Below are 25,072 nucleotides of genomic sequence, written 5' to 3'. Positions count from 1 at the left end.
GGTAGTAGTGGGTTTCAGTAGGCCTTTAAGAAACCAGGTCACAAAGTTAAACAAACTGAACAAAAGGGAATATTACAAACAGAGGTTATATGATGTGAGATATGATAGCAAAAACTTATGGAATGTTTTGAATGAAATCATGGGTAGAAAGAACAATGTCTGTACACCTTTTGTGGAATCAAATGGGTTGGTACTCACTAAGCCATGTGACATTGCCAATCATTTTAATAACTATTATGTTGACAAGGTATCTCAATTAAGGCATGGTATGCATACATCCAATAACAACAAATCAGCTGACCTCATTAGGAATATTATAATGGATAATAAGGACTGTGAAATCAATTTTCATCAGGTTGAAGTCAGTGAGGTTGAGAGGTTACTACACTCTCTTCCGGACAACAAAGTAGCTGGTGTAGACAACTTGGATAGTAAATTACTGAAAATGACTGCTGGTATCATATCAGTGCCTGTTTGTCATATTTGTAATAAATGTTTACAAGTGGGCCTGTGTCCAAAGATATGGAAGGTGGCTAAGGTTACTCCTCTACATAAGGATACCAAATTGGCTTTCAATGAGGGCAATTCTAGACCAATAAGCATCCTACCTGGGTTATGTAAAATACTGGAGAAATGTGTGTATGCACAAATTCAAGCTTACTTTTAATCAAATGGGCTAGCAACTGATTCTCAACATGCATATAGAACGGGCCACTCTACGTCCACGGCTCTTATACAAATGACGGACGATTGGCTTAATGCTATAGATAATTCTATGTTGGTTGGAGCTGTCCTGTTAGATTTTAGTGCTGCATTTGACGTGATTGACCACTCTCTTTCAATTGAGAAACTTAAATGTTATGGTTTTAATACTTCAAGTTTAATGTGGATACATAGTTATTTGTCCTCAAGATCACAACAGGTGTATCTTAATGGCAGCTTGTCTGATAGCAGAAGTTTGGATTGTGGTGTTCCACAGGAAAGTTGCCTAGGACCTTTACTTTTTTTTATATTCACCAATGATTTACCTTGGGCTACCAGGCGTGCAAGATTGGTTCTTTATGCTGATGATGCAACATTATATCATGCTGCACCATCATGCAGTGTACTTAATGTAGTATTGAGTGAGGAATTAAAAGCTGTGCATGACTGGACAGTATGTAACAGACTTGTCCTTAACGCCTCAAAAACAAAAAGTATTATATTGGGGACTAGGCAAGGGTTATCTTGTGACCCAAAGTTGGATTTGAGGCTAGGTATTTCAACAGTTCAACAGGTCAGAAGTGCCAAGCTCCTTGGAGTGATGCTGGACTGCACTCTATCCTGGTCAAATCATATCAGTGATATAGTTACAAAGATGGGAAGGGCTGTTGGTATTTCCAGGAAATGTGCTGCTTTTGCTGATCCACCTCTTCTTTGTCAAATTGTTAAGAGTTTAGTCTTGTGTCATATTGACTATTGTTCTACAGTCTGGGCGTCTGCTGCAAGTGGTGAGATCAGTAAGCTCCAGATTGTCCAGAATAGGGCAGCAAGGCTGGTTCTTGGTTGTTCACTAAGAACCAATGTGAACCAAATGCATGCTTCTCTTTCCTGGCTAACAGTGCAGAACAGGTTGTTGGCTAATACTCTTATATTGTTCAAATAACTCCTGCTTTTCTCATGGCCCAAATAGTTCACAGTAGCACTATACATAATCACAATACCAGGGCATCCAGTGAGGGGCATTTTGTACTCCCTCGTCCCAGGAAGAATGCTTTGCGGAAATCTTTTATTTATAGATCTTTATCGCTCTGGAATAACCTGCCTCGAATTCTCACCAGCATTGAAAGTAAACAGGTTTTTAAAAAGAGAGTAATATTTTATCTGAGTTTTTAAATTAGTTTGCTCGTTGATGATGTGTTTGGTTTTATATTGTGTAGTTATATTTATATGGTAATTATTATTCTGTGACTGTAAAATATTTGCTTGTTTTTTATCGATGCTTTTATTTTTTTCTGTATTGTGTAGTTATAATTATATGCTTTTACTTGTAATTGTATTGAATTGCGGACCCCAGGAAGACTAGTGGGTTGTTGAGGCAACCAGCTAATGGGGATCCTTAATAAAAATCAAATCAAATCAATTAATTTTTTGACAGTTAATATCAAAACTGTCACGCTCCCGTGTGCAAACACAAACACACAAACAGCTGTCAAGCCCCTCTGAGGCGTCACAGCTACACAAACATTTGTACTAAACATAACTCGTAATATCACAAATAACATCAAAGCGTTTTTTCGTGTCGTTCTCGCCGGTTCCGGGTCCTAACTTGGCCGTACCAACTTGTCTGATTACATCCTCAGTCATCTACTTTGCAGGTGAGAGGCATGATTTATGATCTACAATAAACTTCCAAGGAGCAGGGAAGCAAGGAAGCATCAGACCACTTGATGATGTAAACACAGTGACACACGGTAGTGATCACGTCGCAGCTATGAATAGTTTGTCTGCGTTAGCACGTATAATAAAAATATCACTAATACATGGTTGATATTCAAATAATGAAATGTAAATAGAGTATTGTTGGCGCTTTTTGAATGGTTATTTATTGGATTTTATGGGCGGGTCATAAGACCTCCTATTGGCTACCGACTTTTCTTTATGTTTAATTAATAGTTAGAATGCATTAAAAAAATTATATCCGCGGTCATGTCTTTCAAAATGATTGTGAACGATAGGCAAAATTCCCAAAAAAGTGCAGTTCCCCTTGAAGGCCCCATTTCCCCATGGGAAAAGCTGTGCAGTTGCGCACATTCCGGCCACATGGCATTCTGTCACTATTCGGTTTAATCCAAGATATGCACTCTGGCTTAGATGTGGGCGGTGTCAGTCAACTTTGCCTTTCAAAAGTGAAAACATGAGATATACCACACTTATTAAAATGATTAAAAAAACGTGTTCAATGCATACAATTCCAGCAGGAATGTTTTGTAGAAAATAGATATATAACCGTATCTAGCGTATGTCAGACGCTACAAAAAACACGGGGAAGTTACAACTGCTTTATTGAACACAATAGTTCATTCATTTGATTGGCAGTTAATGTCAAACTGTCAGCTGTCACTCCCGCCAACACACTCGCATACAGCTATCCAAGCCCCTCGTGGCGTGTGGTCACAGATCCACAAATAGTTGTACTGACACATCACACTTAACATCAGAACACCAGGGTATCTAAACAACATGGCTATGACGACACACAAGCACGGCCTGGATGGATTATGGCCTTTTCAAATATAAAGTGTTATCTTTTTCATGAATTTCAATGACATTACAAAGTGTTGGCAAATCTCCATGTTTTATGATTTTCACAGCCAAAAAAAGGCACCTTAGTTAAATGAATCACATGAGCCTGCCTCTATCCACAATTTACACGCTTTACTCGGGGTGGGCGTTTGTCCGCAGTCTGGATGGGAGAATGTGATGAAGACAAATGTGCTTAACTTCAAGCGAGTACAAAAATACTAAAGCGCTAACGGGAGAAAAAGGCCCTATGTCAACTGTGCACCATGAGTGACTGAAAATCAATCAATCAATCAATTTTTATTTATATAGCCCTAAATCACAAGTGTCTCAAAGGGCTGTACAAGCCACAACAACATCCTCGGTACAGAGCCCACATACGGGCAAGGAAAAACTCACCCCAGTGGGACAAAAACAAATCCAGGTGAGTTTGCTGGGATCGGCTGAAGCCCTTGCCGTGACACTGAACAGTTATAGTGGTACAGAAAATGTCCACAGTATTACAGTAACCAAGAGTATAGGCAAAGCAAATGTATTTATAGAGCAGAATTCGTACACAAGCATTCTAATGTGAAATTGAAATAATCTACCGCCGGGTCACATCCAGGAGCTACAACGGATTTATCCAAAGATGTCCGTAGTCCATATAAAACATCAAGTGGCAGGACAAGATGTCAAACCTTGAGGCACAAGTTTGTCTTACCGTGTATCAAAAGTCTGATCGTCAAAGCCCAGCTCCACTGGGTTGGCCATGTTACAAATGATTGGTAGCTTCATCCCAAAAATGCTGCTCCATTGGCAACTAAAGGAGGAATAGCGTACTATGTAAAGGCCCCTACTTTGCTTAAAATACACACTGAAATCCAATCTCGGAAGTTGTTACTTCGACGAAGGAATCTGGGAAGATGCAGCTCCTGAAAGAAAAAGGTGCAGGCAGCAGATCGGCCACAGCATTGAGTCCTTCGGTCAGGCAAGAACGGCATCATTCCAAAATACGAGAGCACTACAGAAAGTGTGGACCTCTCATTGCATAACAGGACAATATTCCCTGCAGTGTTTGTGGAAGATTGTGTGTCCCGGGAATAGGGCTGCACTCCCACATGAGGAGTCAGCCCAAAAGGAATAAAATAAATGCTTACCTATTGATATGTTGGACTGACAAGAGACCCAATTATACTGTAGACTTCCATTCATGTCTTACATTAAAAACAGCATTGATAATCATTCATAAACAATTTCTAAGGCGCCTGCAGTTTACCTGCTGTCAACACATTTTCATTAGTATGCTTTTTTTATTCAAATAGTTAGTAAATGTGCGAAAGGCAACATATAATTAGCTTCAAACGGTGCTGAGTTGTTTAACTACACGAGTAGAAGATTGGTCGAGAGAACAGTTCAACACCTATAATAGGACCATTTCTATCATATTGTAGGTAGTTAAATAAGTCTTTTTTTTAATGTGGTGTATGGCAGGTAAGCACCATAGTTCTATTTACAGTTCTACAGTATCACGCCATGCAAACGAATATAAAGACAGAAACAATGTGAGGTAGAGTCAAAAATATGTCCAAGGCAGGTTTGGTGCAGTTTACTCAAAGACCATACAACTACAACTATAAATGCTGCAATTATAGCCAGGGCATTTATTTTCCTAAAATGAGTATTATGTGTATGTATATATATATATATATATATATATATATATATATATATATATATATATATATATATACAAAACCAGTGAAGTTAGCCCATTGTGTGTAATTCGTAAATAAAAACAGAATGCATTGATTTACAAATCCTTTTCAACTTATGTTCAATTGAATAGACTGCAAAGACAAAATATTTAATGTTCGAACTGAGAAAACAATTTTTTGTTTTCAAATAATCATTAACTTAGAATTTAATGGCAGCAACACATTGCAAAAAAGTTGGAACAGGGACATTTTTACCACTGTGTTACATGGCCTTTCCTTTTAACAACACTCAGTAAACATTTGGGAACCAAGGAGACCAATTTTTGAAGCTTTTAAGGTTGAATTATTTTCCATTCTTGCTTGATGTAAAGCTTAAGTTGTTGAACAGTCCGGGGTCTCCATTGTGGTATTTTAGGCTTCATATTGCACCACACATTTTCAATGGGAGACAGGTCTGGACTACAGGCAGGCCAGTGTAGTACCCGCACTCTTTTACTATGAAGCCACGCTGTTGTAACACGTGGCTTGGCATTGTCTTGTTGAAATGAGCAGGGACGTCCATAATAACGTTGCTTGGATGGCAACATATGTTGCTCTAAAACCTGTATGTACCTTTCAGCATTAATGGTGTATTCACAGATGTGTAAGTTACCCATGCCTTGGGCACTAATACACCCCCATACCATCACAGATGCTGGCTTTTGAACTCTGCGCCTATAACAATCCGGATGGTTCATCCACAGTTTCCAAAAATAATTTGTAATGTGGACTTGTCAGACCACAGAATACTTTTCCACTTTGCATCAGTCCATCTTAGATGAGCTCGGGCCCAGCGAAGCCGGTGGCGTTTCTGGGTGTTGTTGATAAATGGCTTTCGCTTTGCATAGTAGAGTTTTAACTTGCACTTACAGATGTAGCGATGAAATGTAGTTACTGACAGTGGTTTTCTGAAGTGTTCCTGAGCCCATGTGGTGATATCCTTTACACACTGATGTAGCTTTTTGATGCAGTACCACCTGAGGGATCAAAGGTCCGTAATATAATCGCTTCCGTGCAGTGATTTCTCCAGATTATCTGAACCTTTTGATGATATTACCGACTGTAGATGGTGAAATCCCTAAATGCCTTGCAATAGCTCGTTGAGAAATGTTGTTCTTAAACTGTACAACAATTTGCTCATGCAGCTGTTCACAAAGTGGTGACCATCCTTGTTTGTGAATGACTGAGCATTTCATGGAAGCTGCTTTTATACCCAATCATGGCACCCACCTGTTCCCAATTAGCCTGTTCACCTGTGGGATGTTCCAAATGAGTGTTTGTTGATCATTTCTCAAGTCTTTTTTGCCACTTGTGCCAGCTTTTTTCAAACATGTTGCAGGCATCAAATTACAAATGAGCAAAAAATAAAGTTTACCAGTTCGAACGTTAAGTATCTTGTTTTTGCAGTATATTAAATTGGATATAAGTTGAAACGGATTTGCAAATCATTGTATTCTGTTTTTATTTACGATTTACAAAACATGCCAACTTCACTGGTTTTGTGTATATATATATATATATATATATATATATATATATATATATATATATATATATATATATATATATATATATATATATATATATATATATATATATATATATGTAGTTATGGTGATCATATATATATATATATATATATATATATATATATATATATATATATATATATATATATATATATATATATATATATATATATATATATATATATATATATATATATGTAGTTATGGTGATCATATATATATATATATATATATATATATATATATATATATATATATATATATATATATATATATACACACACACATATATGTGCAAAACAAAAAACACTGCTACCCTTACAGTTTTGGACTTGACTGGGCTTGGAAATAAGCTCCGTTTGTCCAACTCCATCACCAAGCAGCTTTAAATTACAATCAATTACAGGACTAGATCCCCGCCACAATCTCATTAGGAAAACAAGACCATTGTTAATCTCCCAACAGCAGTCCTAAATTGTGCAAACACATTTCCACTGCCGACTGCCAAACACTATTCAGGAAAGGTTTTTGTTATGAACAGCAGACCATAAGACTCTTTAATGGCTGTTGTTGACAGCTACAGGATTTGAACCACAGCCTCCAGCTGCTAAGTCAGAGTTGATTTGTGTCAACATTGCTGTACCCAAAACCACTTCACTCTTTGTTGCATGCTATTTAGAGATGATGTCGGATTAAACGGTACATTTCCTCACCAGTGTTGTGTGATGTAATAATATGAGACATTCTGGGCATTTGAATTTAACAACAGACTCAATAGTTATTTACATATCTGCCTTGTCTAACCAATAGAACCATTCGAGTTATTGGTATCCCTAATAAAGAATAATACCTTGTGTAACACCATATATAACAAAACATGAAGCTACAGCTGGATGCTAAAATGTTTTTACTTATGATTTAGGACTAGAATAAGCATCTTAGTCTGACCCTGTCATCAGTAACCTTAAGGCCAACCAAACCACCAAACACAGGCTTCCATCAAAAAGACAGCAACTGGCCATCAATTATACTGCCGTAAACCACTTGGGAGGGGCAACATGTGAGTCACAGGAGCAGATACTCTTCTAATTTTGAGGACATATTCTATTTTTACGATGATGTCTTAAGTATATACTGACCGCTGTGTATAGAAATGGAAGTGAAATGAAAAATAAGTATTGCCTCATCTGAGGCTATACCGAAAAAGTAATTATCTGCCATTATTACATTTGTCAAACATGAAAGCAACATGTAGCTTTCACTCCTGTTAGTTAGGATTACGCAAGAACTACATAAAGGATTTCCATGAAAGCCTGCAGATAAGTGGTGCATGTACACAGCAAGAACCCATTTGAATTGTGTATGCTCCAAAATAAAACAAACAATTTTCTCTGCGCTAATTACTGGGCATAATAATGTGAGCCACATGTGGCTCGTTATGCCCACTAGACATTTCTGAATTATTATTTTCAAACTTTAACAAGGATGCTGTAGCCGGCAGTAGAATTTGCAAAGCTCTTTTTAAATTTAACTATACAAATTATTCCAATGTTTTCTAAAGCAATCTGTACTTTCTAGAGATTCAAAGGTGATTAAGGTAATCATAGGGACTTTGTTAGAGCAGCTCCAGGGAAACGAAGTTGGAGAGAAAATAGAATGCAAAGCAGATAAAGCTACGTGACCGAGAAGCAATCTTTAAGCGACAAAAGTACAATTTTATCGGTTATTGTGTGTGTTTTTTATCTGTGCTTTCATATTTTGCTGTGTTTGTTGCATTCTTGCAGTGTTTTCGCTTGATTGCAAAAACATATCAGGGGGGTCATCCAGGAAGTAAACGAGGGTCATTCACTTACTTTTTTTAATTAAAGTTTTATTGATCATAGTTTATATTGTAAATCCCACATCCTTTATTCACATACATTCTGGGTGTCTTACTTAAAAAAAACCTGTACAATTAAATTCCGTTTTGTGAAGTAGTCTGCCATAAAAACTTTTAGCGTTCCATAATTTTTTACTGTGAGTTTTTTTTTTTATTACCGGGTAGAGATTGTAACATTATATGTACCATCTCACAGCAGAGAAGCATTCTCCCAACACCCACCTTTTGAGCCTGAAACAAGACAACTACTTTTGCAGTGCAAGGTAATTCTTATGTTTCGATGTGGCTGTTGTTGGTCATGACTCCATGATGCAGGGACGACAGGCAAGGTGCACGAAACAATGTATCCAATGACAAAACACAAATTAAGAAATAGTGCACAAGGAAACCTATGCACGTTTAGGTAAAGAAAAAGCACAAAAGTAAAGCAACGATAACTAGAGGACAGGGCTGGTATATAAGAAAAGCATCCTGAACCGGTGCATCCTGATTGCCAATCAGGGACAGGTGAGGAACCCAGCACCAAGAAAGCAGAAATAGTGGCAAAAGGAGGCAAACAGAATGAGAGTGCTGGACAGGAAATAACACAACATACCAGAAACTACTAACACTTGTCATGAGACGTGACATGACAGTAATGATAAACCAACTAGCAGCACACCACACAATTCCATGTTCAAAATTAGTCAATTTTTTTTTAAAACAATTTATTTTCTTTTATTCTGATACGCATGTTTGAAGTACCAATTTCCATACACTCCTTGTAATCCCACTGTTGGCCATATCCTGTGCACCAAGGGGCGATTGTGGTCATTTCAGCTCGTTCAACTTTGGTGGATTACGGAAGTGGAAAAGAATGCTACACGCTAATAAGATAAGGCTAGTAACTGTCACAAGCAGAAACTCCAGGTAACTATAACTTTCACTCCTATTTTGTGTTGTTGGGGATGTTTTAACGTGTTTGAATAACATATGCTTAGTTGGTTCTTGTAGTTATGGTGATCATCAGAGACATAGAAAATGACTTCCATTGTGGTGGATGCCTTTGATCTTTTAGCTTCAAACTACACAGTGAATGATTTCTAATTGCCAGTTTACATGTCTATGGTGTGTTGTGGTGTCGTAATTAAATTGTTGTGTATGGACATTTAATCATTACATCACTAAAGTATGATTAACAATGTTGCTTGTGGGTGTTTTGAATGAATGAGGCAGACATTCATCTCTATTTGTTATTGTTGTCTATCACTGGCGGAATACACATGTATTGTTTTTACTTTGCATTCATTTCATTGCGTATACAAATACGTTTTAGTGTTAAAATGCGGCTGTTTGATAAGTCTCTGCCCACCAGGATGTGCGTTTAGTGTTTAAATTAGTTCTATAATCCAGCTGCAGCCGCAGCAGAACAGCTTCAAATGGTTGTTTACCTGAATAAAATTGTATACGGGTAACAATGTGAATACAAACAGAGTGAAACCAATTTCGGTTGACGAGCCTCTAAGTGGCTGACTTACGTCTATATAAGCGGTTGTTGACCTAACAGAAACCAAAAGCGAACATATCCATTGCCGCATGTACTTTTAAAAGGCATAGGAAGAATGGCTTAACTGCTGCAGTCATTGTGGTTGTATGTGTTGGCGACAATGTCAACACAAAGGAAAACAAATTAATTATTGCATTTTGTTATTTACTGTGGTAGAATTCCAGTTATTACTACCTTAAATTAGTACTACCATGTAGAGGTGTAAAGATTGATTGATATATTGATAAATCAATTTATATTCCTAAAATAGAAGAAAATCGATTTGCGTTCGGTGAGTTGGCCTTCCAGAAGATATATATCGATCTAAATTTTAAAAGGTAATTGGTCAATTTTATGGATACCAGAGAAGAAAACATTAGCTTTAAGAAGATCTGTCTTTACATAAAGTTTTTTGGCACTTTTAAATAATTGCAGACCGTAAATGTTACGCGAAAAGATCAGAGATGATGCTCCCCAGAGGGCGACGTTGCGGAGGTCTCCGAATCAATCTTGTCGTTTTACCGCTTTTCCTCAACTTCTCGTGCAGAGCTCGAAGGACATATTATGAAAAAAAATCAGAGTGTGAAGTTAAGGCCATTTTACCTGCCCAAAGAACTGTAATGTATTACTGCAATGTATTATTATGAGTGTCGTGTACATTCCCACCTTCGCTAAGGAAGAGGCTGCACTGAAGGAAATACATGATCAATGATATTGAAAATACTCATCCGACGCTGCTGGGATTATTTTGGGTGATTTCTACGGTAATTTCCTTACAAGAAATAACAAAAATATAGGAAACTTCCCCTGCAGTGACCAGTATCCTGTATTTATTTCACAGCCACACTGGTTTAATTTTTTAATAAAAAGTTACTGAATTGATTACAACTCGCTGTATCATTTTGAATCGTATCGTTCCCAAAAAAATAATATTGTCCCTGAATCGTACAGGCAACCACAAATTCTGAATCGAATTGTTAAAACAAATCGTTACATCCTTACTACCATGCTTTTATTTTGAAGCTTACTCTTTGCTGAACAGGACCTCACTACATGTGTGTTTTAATGCTGTGTTGTAACTAGATGGAAGTTATGTTGTTCTGGCTTACACACATTTTTTAATTTGTTTTAATAAAAATTACTCCCTTGGGTCTCATATTGTAAAATCACTTTGTACAGGCACTTTTGAGGAATAAGAACACAGGACTTGTATAAAATATCTTCTTGTGTATTTAAAGTATCTTGACACCCTTCAGTCAGAGAGGATAAGCATCTCTCCGTTTAATAGGTCTTGTATTACAGTGTTGCTTGTTAGACAGTTACATGTGTAGCACTTCGATCAGTACAACTTCATTAAAACTTGTTTGTGTTGCAGCCCAGAGGCACACAACAACCTTCATTTTGACATGCACGGGTAAGGGGAAGGAACCACGATAAATATCCACTGACAGCCTGTGATCAAGATTTTCTGTAGTATCTATTTGAAACTGTACGCTTTTCACACTCTCCCATCTTCCCAATGTCAAGGCTTTGGTATGTTGTCTTCATTTTGACTACTGTTCCTGTGTATATATATGTATCTAAATCGATGTCAAGCAAGTACTTTGGGAGACCTGGTGGATAGTCCAGGATGTAGTTAGCTGGGATAAGCTCCAGTCTCTATTATGATCCTGAAATGGAAACAAATGAATGGATAGATGGTGTACTGTTGAAGGAAAACTGCATTAGGTAAGACCAGGACACACTTGATTTCCTTTTTCTGTGCATTCTAGATAGATAAAAACTGCTAGCACAAGGCGGCTAACAATGCGAGTAATGGGGATTCACCAATTCCGCTTAAAATCCCTCTAAAATAATATCCAAAAACCTCCAACACTGTTGTATATACATGTTGTAAGTACAGTATATATGTATTGTAGTAACAGGCCCATTTATGATAGCATGTAATATTTGCAGTATTTTGGTTATTTTACGTGGAAGTTCACTTTTTTTTTTTTTACATTCACAATCCCTGTGAGGCAAAAACAGATGCCTTTCTTTTGCCTATGTTCTATCTGTACATTGTAAATAAAGGCAGGCAAGAGGTGGCTAACAATGCAGGTAATGTGATTCGCTCTATTCCACCTATAAAGCGCTCTAAAAAACCTCCAAAAACCCCCATCAACATGTTATATACATGCTGTAAATATATATGTAATATAGTAACAGGGATATTCGTCATATTCATCATAACATGTGTAATATTTACCTTATCATTGAAAGCATTACGGTGACACATTGATTTCACAGACTGTCAGACTATCACTACTATTTCCTTCAATAACAATTACCACTAATCAGGGCAGACTTCATGAGAGACAACAATGACTACTTTGGGACAAATGATGACCCAGAACATTATATAATTGATCCTGAATTTAAGGAGGATGAGCTACAAGTTTTGAAATCGGAGTGGTAAGCAGATCCAGCTCTAATGAAACACTAAGCATTATGTAGCAGTACTGTTAAGTGCTAAATAAAAAATACAAATTATGAAAATAATAAAACAATCCCTAACTGTACAATGTCTGCTTTCACTGGGATGCCAACTGATGGGATGTTTATATATGTCAACACAAGACTTGTGTTCCTTGATTAGATGGTTAATTCAGCATAATCCTCATTCAGGGCGCAAACAAGCGTTTTTGTATATTTTACGTGAGGTCTCCGGGTCTAAATAACAATTCAAAGTTGACCAACTTCTCAGTTTATGGCCACAACCTTCCACAAAACAATTAAGAGGCATGAGTTATAATTTAAGAAGAAGAATGCCCAAGTGCTATTACTGCTATCATGACGGAAGCTGCAAAACAACCAAAGAAACGAAAAGTTTTGTCTTAGTAGACAAAAAAAAAAGAAAAAGGGAGGCGACCCGGATAAAAGCGCAGTCAAGGATCAACATTGGCCTGGCCTTCACTCGCTGCCGTGTGCTCAAAGACAAGGAGGGATTTCAGACTGATGCTACCTTGGCTCTGTTCCTGCTGGACTAGTAAGTCAATTTTGATGCTCAAATCAAAATAATAATGCTAATGTTAGCTATCGAATATTTGTGTGGTAGCAATAAATAGCTACCAGCTTAATAGTTTGCAGTTCCACACTGACACGACAAGCTACGCAACATAATCAAAAATACTGTATAAATAAAAAACAATGCGATGACTGCAAACCGCAAATATAGCGTTTGATTAAAATATGTAGGTTCCTACTGTGGAAATATCAGTCATACTGACTGACAAATAGGGATGATGCTCGAAACCGGTTTTCCCAGTTGTTCGATAAGTAAAGAACCGAGTCCTCGGACTCGAATCCCTTTTTGAGAACCGGTACCCGTTGTCGAGACCACTATAGTAAAGAAAAAGAGTTGGTTCTTTATTCGAATCACTTGGAACGAATCCTGTCCCGACAAGGAATGCCCCGTGTGACATCACAACAATAGACGTCACGTAGCTCAGTCATTTGTCACGGTGGGGTGCAGCGTGCTGCGGTTAGTTCCCGGGATGCAAAATTGACGGCTCCGGACGAAAGCGTGCAGGTAGGAGATGAAACGAAACAAAAGGAAAGCGTGCCGTTCGCACGAGAAGCTAAAACAAAAACTTACTTAGCACAGGAATACTAGAAGCTAAGGTAACTTAGCACAGGAATCATGAGCTCGAAAACCAGAATGCCAACGTAAGTGCTGCAAATGCAAACAATGAAGCCACGACGAGTGACCGGCAAAGGCAGGCTTAAATAGAGTCTCTGATGAGCAACAGGTGCGTGTACAAGGCAGGTGAAAATCATAAGTAACCATGGTGACTAAAACAAACCCCCGAAGTGCACAAAACAACTAAGGAAGTCCAAAACTAACAGAACATAACTAAACAAAACATGATCCGACCACATCATAATACATCACAGTTTCATATCATTTCACTTTACAGGAGTAGGAAGAAGTAAAGCTTATTTAATCCTACCCCTTTCCCACTTCATACAAATATATACATCATTTACTGACCTTTTTATAATAAAATATCTGGGAATTAGTATATATAACAGTTTTGTAATATGTAATTAATTAATTCAGTCATTATTAATATACTGAGATGAAGAATATCTTATTTTAAGGTTGAAAGTAATTCTCATAATTTGTCTTCTTTGTACTTTGTAAGCACTATTCATTTGAACAGCTTCTTAAACTGGATCATATCAGTACAATGTTTAACTTCTTTACTTAATCCATTCCATCATTTAATTCCACATCATTTTAGCTGTTTGCAATTTACCAAATCATCGAACTTTAATATTTTTGACTCAATAAATAAAGTGTTTGTATGTTCTCTATATCCAGCATTATGCATCAGTCTAATTAATAATTTTTGTAACACGATTAATGAATGTAGCGCACATTTGTAGTTATTTCCCCACATTTCTGCACAATAACTCAGATATGGTAAAAACTATAGTAGCGAGCAGTAGAGAATGTGAAGTGATTTGTTAAACCAAATATTGTGTTTTTTTCCATATACAACAACCTACCTGGACTCGATAAGAGAATCGATAAGGGATCGGTTCGATAAGAGGATTCGATAATAGGCTCGAACTCGATAATTTCTTATCAAACATCATCCCTACTGACAAACCCTATGTGCTAGTCCTCCTGGGAAATATGGTCTCCCTTCAGGCAAAACACTACCGATCTGGTACACTGGCGTCACCAAAATCAACCAAAACTAAAAGTTCTTAAGTCGGGCTTTAGAAGGTGATGCAGCAGCAGCAACAACTGCAGTACATGCCACCAACAATGTTCCATTTACATGCCTTAACTTGCATATTTATCAAGCAATAGCAACATTGTTATTGAAAGAGCTAACACCAAGAAACTTCTAGTTTATTGACGAATTGCCTTGCTCACCTGCTCCTCCGACAACTAGCGACTGTAGCTACTTGAGCATATTCTGCTGCTGCTGTATCGCCTTTGAGTTTGTAAGATTTAACGCCAGGTTATAAATCATGCCTCTCATCTGTATAGTAGAAGGCTTTGGCACCAAGCCGAGAAGTTGGTAAACTTCGAAACTGAAGGCTATGTATAAATCAGGACCAACTCAAGCAGTGGAGGCTTGCTCTCAACAAATGGATCGCAGCACAACACCCGACAGCATCGCTAGTAAAACTCAGCCAATGCTTGTTTCCTCCCAGCATATTTTGTCTAAGGATTATGCAAAATGTATCAGCTCAAGGAGAGCACAAGTGAAAGTTACAACCATCCTATCAGTCGGCATCTCAGTGAGAGCAGACATTGTAAGTCCCTGTTTTATGGTCTTTATTTGAAATGTTACGCAATAGAGCTACACGATAATAGCTCCAAGGCTCTCATGAAGCCTGCCATTAGTGGCAGTGACATAAGAAGTGCTCTCTTCGCTGTTGTTGTTCATGTAAGTAGAACGTTAATTGCTATGCCTTTTGTGAAACCAGTGCGCCCAGAAAACAAGTTACAATACTACACAATACTGTAAGTATTATATGTCATGTAATAACATGTAAGTATTACATGTTATCATAAATGGGCCTGACTACATTATATAAATACTTTGACCATGCATAAAAAAGGGCATTAGAGATATTTTTGCAGGGCTTTAAAGGTACTAACCTCGTACTAGCAGATTGTTATGATTATACAAACAAATTCACTTCAGAGATGCCAACAATATGGTGAAGCATTAAAAGAAAATTCATTAATTGAACAGAATACTTTTTCAACCTTCCTTTTTTTGCAAACATATTCTCAATATTTCCCCACAGTGGATTAACAAAAGGATATCTGCGATTTTCTGTTTTCAACTGAACATGAATACAATTGTCTCTGATTGGGCCTGGAGGGCACACAGCAGAGGCATTTATGTGTGTCAATCAACTGTAAAACCAATACAGGTTAATGAATACCTTGAGAGGCCAAGTGGGAAGGAAAATTACATTTTTTTTTCTGCTTAGCTCGGGGGGGGTGCAATATAATGAAACTAGAAGATTGTTTGCAAAATGTTCATATGTGATAATGGCAGAGCTTTCAATAGTAAAAACTTGGATGGATTGATTTACTTCCATTTGGACGCTGGTGCATCGTAATCACAGCAGAATAGGTTTCACCCTCCATACTTTAGTAACCCCTCTAAAAATGTCTAAGGGAAATTGATCTGATAGTTATAGTGTAAGCCTGATCATTAACAAAAGCAAACAACAATCAAACTAATCCAAACAACCCTTTGGACATGACAGATTTACTGTATCAATGTGCTATGAAATTCAACCTGGGTCCAGTTTCTACCACTCTAACAAAATTGATCTGAACAGCCTTGTGAAGAAATCCAGGTAGGAAAATCTCTGTAATCATGCTCAATAATTATAGGGTAGCAAAACGGAGCCATCGGACTCACCACATTATTATGTCTGTCAAGAAAGCAAAGCAAGGGCACGAGAATACACCAACACAGAATCGTGTAAGCCAATATTGGATAGCAGTAATCCTCAGCGACACGCATACAATCAGACAACCACAGACAACGGACAATGTCCTCTATGTTTGACCACTGGAGCACTTTGGAGGAGAATATAATTTGAAGGTCCAATCAACTTCACTTTTGACGTAAGATCAAAGTATAGACTGAAAACAAGATGTGCACAGTCTACATTTTGGCACACTATAACATTGGAGAAAGATAAAGCATGTACACTGAAAATAGACAAAAAAAATGAACTAAAACTATCAAAGCTGTAGTTTAATTCCTCAGACACAAATGGACAGAAAAATATAGATCGTGTTTGGTCACAACACTGTATCCAACACTCGCTTGACTATTGATGTAATGATATGGAAACTATATGGAAATGTATTATCACGGTTATTGTGACCAAAATTATTCTGATTATCATCATTATAACAGTAGAGTTATTGTTGAATGTGCTCAAGAAGTACTTATACCCATAAATACCGGTGCTACCTGCCAAGTAGCTATCAGTGTGCCAGCTAACTTATCCAGGAAATGAGCAGTATCAACAAGCGGTGAGTTTTTTGACGTGTGGTAATCAATCACATTTTTAGAATAATTAACATTTGACACGGTAAAAATGACCGTATTGGATTTTACAGGGGTTTATTATTATCAAAATTTGTTACATCCCCATACCTGCCAAATATTCTAACCTCTTAAAGACAGCTAGCACTCTTTACTTGGACATCTACCAATGGGTACTCACTATGGGTGCAACAGTGTCGTCAAAAATCGACAATAAAGACATAAATAGACAGCAACATTGGAGGGGAATACATGGATAGTATGGAAACATTTCATTCTAAACATGTCTTAATCATGAATAACTTACTTAATTTGTAAAGTGGACCTTGCTGTGTGATGTCGGATATCAGGAGGATCTGGGGTCTCATTGAAATAGATTTCACCAACCATTTTTGCCAAGGTCTACCTGCTAAACTTTGTCTACGTGTATCAGTCCAAATACAGTAGGGAAGGGATTCATGAGGCCACATTCCTAGGTGGATCCCGCGTGAGACAAAGGGGGCGTCGGGTTAATCATTTTGAAATGCAGTCTGCTGAAAATGATGGAACGCGCCACACACATAAACATTAGGCACAACTGTGCTAAAGTCATAAAATAATGAACATACAATATTTTAGATATCTTAAATGCCCCAGAAAAATATTAAGAAAATAATAATATACAATGAGAATAGATAGCTGAAAATGCCAAGAGTTAATAACATACCCGAGTGCAGCTTTGTTAACACATCACCACAACATGCACTTTTCTTTTTGAGGGCGCTAGATAGCTTTGGTGTTGCTTTGTCATTTACATAAAATAATTGCTGCTTTGTTTTTGTCAGCATTTTGTCTGTCCTTAGTTTTAAATAGGGGAAAAAAATGTAATAGGTATTTTTGTTTTGCAACAGCGTAAAGAGCAGCACAGTTACAGTGTAAATACCTGTACATGTCTAAATGAAGTAGGCATCTGTATTGTCAATTATAACTGACCTAAAAAAAATTAAAACAGATTTTATTTCTTAATTTTTTACATTTTCATTTTTTTTCAAGCTAAAATCAAAAGCCGATGGCTAAATAGTTGTAAACGTCATAATCCAATTAGTGGACTAATCGATAATAATAATAAGATGGTTGATGACGAGTCGACTATCAGAATATTTGTTAGTTGCAGCCCCAGTAGGCTGTACACTGGAAGTCATCTACTGTAGCATTTGCTTAACAAACACGTAAAGCATGATGGAAGTGATATATGGTAGCTAGAGTAGACATATTTTTATTTGTGTTTTTATAGTTTTATGGTTTGTTGTGTTAAGTTACTTTTAGTGTTAAAATGTCCTTACACTGCACCGTTAGAAGTGTGTTGACATTCCTGTTGTTTTTGTTCTTAAAGTACCACCAGCCACTGGCTCCCACTAGTAAGACCGTCCATTTGACTTTTTAGACATTACTATTTATCAATGGTTACACATTTTTCTATTCCCTATTAGAAAATGGAGACCTAAACACAGGAAGTAAACACATTTTCTAAGACTACAGTAAATGTAAAACATATGATGAATTATAAATGTCAACAATTAAGTATTAGGATGTTTAATCTTGGGGATCCCCCAAATGTGGTGAATATTATAGGTCCCGGGTAAGGGTTTCAGCTATAATGGTCGCAAAAGTAAGCCATATATGTTAATAGTTTTTTGTACTTTTAAACACTTAAATCTCTGGATCTACATAAGCTCTATTCGTCGATATAACATTTTTAATCTGTTCTTTTTACTGTTTTATGCTTTTTTTGTCAAAGAAAAACCCAGTTTTCTCTCATGGCAAAGACACAAACTTTGCAATATTTGTGCATTCATGCACAATATTTATGTAACCGCATCCAAACAATTCTTATCTCACTACCAACTCACCAACATCGTTTTTATTACACGTTGTTGTCAGATTTAAAGGAACTATGTGTCATGATCCATCGCCCGGGTCACGTTAGGTTTAGTTTGGTATTTCCTTAGTTGTTGTTTATTTCTGTTTCAGCACCCTCGTTTGTTTTCTTAGTTGCCATGGCTGCTGATTTTCGTCACCTGCCTCGGATTAGTGGTCGGGACGCTCACCTGCTCCCGGTCACTAATCAGAGACCTATTTATTCCTGCCTCGTGTCGCAGTCTCGTTTCATACGACAGCTTGCGTTTTGGTTTCTCCTACTTGTCACTTGCCTTTGCTTGTTCCTGTGTTAAGCTTTGTAGCAGTTTCCCATCGGTTACGTCGGCCTTTTTGTATTTTTTCCCCTCACTTATTGAGAATAAATAAGCACCTTACCTGCACGGTGCTTTCCTGTCGCTCTTTCTGCATCTTGGGAACTAGACCGCCGCAACCATGCGACCCAGACGTTACACTATGCGCCTAAAATTAATATATGGTACTCTGGCGGTGTCTAGTGGTTGAGAGGTCAAAATACATCTCTAACAAGGTTTGCACGTTTCTCAAAGGGAATCGCTTGGATTAATTTGGTTTTCATGAAAAAAACATTATAAAATACCAGGTTTACAGTACATCGAAAAATGGCCATTATAAAAGGGAGTCAATGGGGGACAAAAGGGTCCTGGGGAACTCCAATTAATATTCACTCAATAACTTGTGCTAAAAATAACTTAGCATAGAATGGACAGTGGCCTAGTGGTTAGAGTGTCCGCCCTGAGATCGGTAGGTTGTGAGTTCAAACCCTGGCCGAGTCATACCAAAGACTATAAAAATGGGACCAATTACCTCCCTGCTTGGCACTCAGCATCAAGGGTTAGAATTGGGAGTTAAATCACCAAAAATGATTCCCGGGCACGGCCACCGATGCTGCCCACTGCTCCTCCCAGGGGGTGATCAAGGATGATGGGTCAAATGCAGAGAATCGTTTTGCCACACCTAGTGTGTGTGTGCCAATCATTGTGTGCACCTTAACAATGCAAATTTTGAGACTAATTGCTGTACAACTCCTGTGGCTGTACGGTATTTTACCCTGCCAACCTTTAAAATGAATATTATGTTACATGATGTCATCTTCAAAAGCAATAAAAAGACCCACATAGGTCCCAGGTTTCCCCAAGGTTAAACACATTGTATTATTGTATTAGCAGGAAAATATTCGATTGGCCTTGCTTCTTTCTATTCCTTTTCAGATGATGAATTGGGCAAGTGTTAATGTGCGATATTCTTTAATGTACAGTAACTTGGCGTGTCTGAAACCATTACCATACGTACTTGAGTAATACACAACCAGATCCGCTAGGGGGCGCAGTCCAAAACACCTGGATGCTGGTGCGTCGGCGTGGTGTCCCCTCAGTCACTGCTGGTGGGCAGTTGATCATAAACTGTGTTTCCTCCTCGTCGATTATCTATCCAGATGACACACAAACAAATTGTTTTGTAGATTGGCAATAGACAAAACCAAACAGTTTCATTCAAATTTACTTGTACAGCCCTTTGAGACACTTGTGATTTAGGGCTATATAAATAAACATTGATTGATTGATTGATTGAATAATGTGCAAAAGTGACTCAATGTGTTATTAAACACAACTGTTGTATCTTTGTTAAGAGAGAAGAGTGTAAACCGCCTGCTCTATCCAGCTGAGTCCTTGAACCCTCATCCCACTAATTTAAGAGTCGAGGGTTCTAATTGGCTGTGGTGTCAGCCTTCGTCCAGCGCAACTCTTAAGGTGGCAAGGAGTGAGGTAACCAAAAATGTATTTAGAATCTTTTCAAGCTTTAAAGGGGAACTGCACTTTTTTGGAATTTTGCCCATCGTTCACAATCATTATTAAAGACAAGAACACCGTTTTTTTTTTGTTTTATTAGAAAGATGATAAAAGATGCAGCTAATGGGAGTCACTGTTGTAGCCTTCAAAGCCCTCTAAAATAACTTCAAAAGCCACCATCAACGTTTTATATGCAGGTATGTACATAATGTAGTAACAGACACATTCATCCATCCATCCAGCCATCCATCTTCTTCCGCTTATCCGAGGTCGGGTCGCGGGGGAAGCAGCCTAAGCAGGGAAGCCCAGACTTCCCTTTCCCCAGCCACTTCGTCCAGCTCCTCCCGGGGGATTCCGAGGCGTTCCCAGGCCAACCGGGAGAGATAGTCTTCCCAACGTGTCCTGGGTCTTCCCCGTGGCCTCCTACCGGTCGGACGTGCCCTAAACACCTCCCTAGGGAGGCGTTTGAGTGGCATCCTGACCAGATGCCCGAACCACCTCATCTGTCTTTTCTCGATGTGGAGGAGCAGCGGCTTTACTTTGAGCTTCCCCCGGATGACAGAGCTTCTCACCCTATCTCTAAGGGAGAGCCCCGCCACCCGGCGGAGGAAACTCATTTCGGCCGCTTGTACCCGTGATCTTGTCCTTTCGGTCATGACCTAAAGCTCATGACCATAGGTGAGGATGGGAACGTAGATCGACCGGTAAATCGAGAGCTTTGCTTTCCGGCTCAGCTCCTTCTTCACCACAACGGATCGATACAGCGTCCGCATTACTGAAGACGCCGCACCGATCCGCCTGTCGATCTCACGATCCACTCTTCCCTCACTCGTGAACAAGACTCCGAGGTACTTGAACTCCTCCACTCGGGGCAAGATCTCCTCCCCAACCCGGAGATGGCACTCCACCCTTTTCCGGGCGAGAACCATGGACTCGGACTTGGAGGTGCTGATTCCCATCCCAGTCGGTTCACACTCGGCTGCAAACCGATCCAGTGAGAGCTGAAGATCCTGGCCAGATGAAGCAATCAGGACCACATCATCTGCAAATAGCAGAGACCTAATCCTGCATCCACCAAACCAGATACCCTCAACGCCCTGACTGCGCCTAGAAATTCTGTCCATAAAGGTTATGAACAGAATCGGTGACAAAGGGCAGCCCTGGCGGAGTCCAACCTTCACTGGAAACGACACATTCATAACAACTTGTATTATGTAAAATATTTACCATATTTTGATCATTTTAATCAATGACGCGACTGACTTCTCTGATTTCTGTTTCCATAGCAGCGCATGTCCGACAATTATGTGTTCCTACTTCCGGATACAAAACGCTTGTGTGTGTTCTAGTCATGGCAGACTTTGTAACAAACAATGAAGACGACTATTTTTGGACAAATGAGGATTCAGAACCGTATCTTTTTGAACCAGAATTAACAGAATATGAACTGCTGCTTCTAGAAGTGAGCACAGTGAAGACGGTGAAACGTTGGAGCAGACGGGAGCCGATAGAGTGAGGTGAAAGCGATTTGAAGCTGCAAATGTGGAAATTGGAGACAAGCTATTTCGACATACATGGCGTTCTTACCCTAAATAAACCAGAAAAAAACGTCCCCGTCCAGCTGCACCAAACAGACATGTTGATGTTGTGACTTAGTCCATCCACTAAGTCACACTTTATATCGATCATGATACACGCAGCACATCATGCGTGTTATTACAACTACAGTACATTCGCTGTCTGGCTAGCTGTGTACAAACAAAACATGAAATGTGGGCTAATGCTTTACAGATATTGTAATATGATTGTTCATGTTTTTCAGTCAGTGTCCATGTAGAAAAGATTTGTCTGTAATTTCCACTTTCCTTTGACGATACTAACTCACAATACTCGGCACCTAGCACCCAGAGATATTATCAAGGCTGAAGTTAGCCTCAGATTCAAATTGAATAGTGGCATTGGAGCAATTTTTCTGTGTAAAAAAAAAAAGCCAGTCGGACCTTCCTGCTTTTCACAAAGAGTTGAACACGAACACAGACTGTGTTTTACACATACAGACAAATCGCAGCAGGCACGCCCATTTTGTTTTTTTTACACATACACACGCGCACAATTCGCCACACGGACGGACAGATTGTTTTCCCAAACAAAGAAATCCAAACACAGACACACAAACTAGACAACCGACACATCTGATTACACACACAAACACACAAAAACAGATTGAGATATGCATTTGAAAATTGTTTTGCAACAACAATACTTCCATAGGGGTATTATTTGAGAAACACTGAGGCCATTAGGATTAGCTCCCGTTCTCTGTGTGTGGCCTGTGAGATTATACCCCGTTGATGTCATGGTTTCTCAAAGGAATCCTCTGGTGACTTGTTTGCATAGTAGCAATGTATGTTAAAAGGGACTTTTTTATGCAAAAACAACTTTTCTTACCTATTGGTACTGGTTGTGCATTAAGGATCTACATAAGTCCCGAAAATATGAAATCAAAACATGGAGGCATGGCGGAGATATTTATAAAACAATTTTGCCTTCTTGCATAATTCCTCCAAATGAGCCGTTTGGAATTTGCCCTACTTGTGAAGTTTTTCCAATTGGTGACATTAGCGGATATCTCCATTTATGATAAAAGTTTACCCAACAAACTTTGCGCGAGTCCGCCTTTGTTGTCCGACGTTGTAGTTAATGATTTGTTGTAGGGCAGACTGGTTTGTACATGCACATGCATCCTCCGCTGTTGCTATTTGTAATACAAAGTAGCGTATAGTTGTAGCTTACATCTGTCAGTAGACACGATATGGAAGTACTAAAAACTACAACACGGCTGGCGGAGAGAAGTCTATGTCGAAGTAGACGCATGTAAATACGACTGCCCACAAAAACGGTGCATCCTGAAGAGACGGTCAGAAAGTGCCTTGAAGATGATCTGTAAAACAGACATTAATAATGCAAAATTTTGATTAAAAAAACTGTTACGTTTGTGTCACATGTTTGTCAATTCCCCAAGATACAGAAGGATGTCAAGAAGCAGCGTGCAGGTAAGATTCAGATTTATTCTCAATAGGCGGAAGACAAAAATCAAACCAGCGTAAAGCTGGGAACATACAAGATGCTTGAGGCTAGCTTTAAGTTAACATAGCCATGCAGAAAGTCTTTACCATAGGAAGAAAGAAATACAAAAACTACAGAGTAGCGTAACGCTAAACTGACGCGTGTAGCCAACAAGACTGCCAGGCAGTGCAAACGGCGAGGCAGGTATAAATAGTTTGCTCTGATTAGTGAGCAGGAGCAGGTGATTGTCCTGACCACTAACCAGAGTCAGGTGCAAATAATTAGGGTCCATGGCAACAAAGGGAGAATAAGAAAAAAAAATGAACACTAAACTAAGGCCCCGTATACACTAAGCCGGATAAGGTTATCCAGGGTAAATCCCACCTAACCTTATCCGTGTCCACACACACACAATGCCACTGTTTAAGATCCCCTCCCCCCTCCGTCCGCCGGCGCAACGTGACCTAGTACGCATGCGCGGAAAATGCGCACGTCATAGTCACCTCAAGTGTTGCTTTGTGTGCAAGTTCTTCAATTGAACTTATCTGAACAATATGCAGCGTTGTGGTATGTGGTTGTGCTGTGGGGCCCTATTGTAGTGAATCACACCTGAGCCATCATAAATTCATCAAATCTTTAATAAACATGTGAAAGTACACAATGTGACAAAGAACATTTTACAACAATCAATCCTGGGATCTAGATATCTGGTCAGGACATTCTTCACTCTTTTGCCTTCACCTTCATTGTCCATTCGTTTTTTGGTGACTTTATATACTCTGGACCTAGACGTTGAGTCGGCGACATACATGGCGGACAATAACTGATACAGTTTGCTTTGCCAGTCCAAAAGCATTTGCCATTTTCCGTAGTTTTCCCTGGACGGCCAGGTAATACAAAGCACACGCTCCCTTTTTTATCACATCCACGGGAGCTCGCATTCTCGTTGTCTCTCCTTCGACAAATGGACAACGTTTTTCGGTAAGTAGAATCACAGCTGACCTGGACATTGGAAAGTTCTCTTGCCGTCTCCAAAGTGTCGTATCCGAAATAGCTGCAATCGCTTTTACCTAAGGTATTCACGTGTGATTTCCACAAGTGTCAGTACAGACGGAATGAGTAACACGGGCATGTCTGGATGACTCGCCCGCGGATTCTTTCTGACGTCACTTCCTGTGTGGGGCACGGTCTTTCTGGCGTCCCTTCCTCTCCGAACTCAGTTTCTAAACGATCAATGAGTCCATACAA

At 38.8% G+C, this 25,072-nt stretch overlaps 1 protein-coding gene across 1 annotated transcript in view; it reads right to left on the bottom strand.

Moving 5' to 3' along the window:
• spon1a (spondin 1a) overlaps positions 1-25,072 on the bottom strand; it is a 200,639-nt gene that overhangs the window by 143,646 nt on the left and 31,921 nt on the right. The window contains exon 4 of the mRNA XM_062026768.1: positions 20,262-20,395. Coding sequence (XP_061882752.1) covers positions 20,262-20,395 — 134 coding nt within the window. The remainder of the gene's footprint in view (positions 1-20,261; positions 20,396-25,072) is intronic.

This window comes from Entelurus aequoreus, linkage group LG02, assembly GCF_033978785.1.
Source record: "Entelurus aequoreus isolate RoL-2023_Sb linkage group LG02, RoL_Eaeq_v1.1, whole genome shotgun sequence".
Lineage (NCBI taxonomy): Eukaryota > Metazoa > Chordata > Actinopteri > Syngnathiformes > Syngnathidae > Entelurus > Entelurus aequoreus.
The sequence above is the reverse complement of the archived record's forward strand: the minus strand, read 5'-3'. Positions and strand labels throughout refer to the sequence as shown.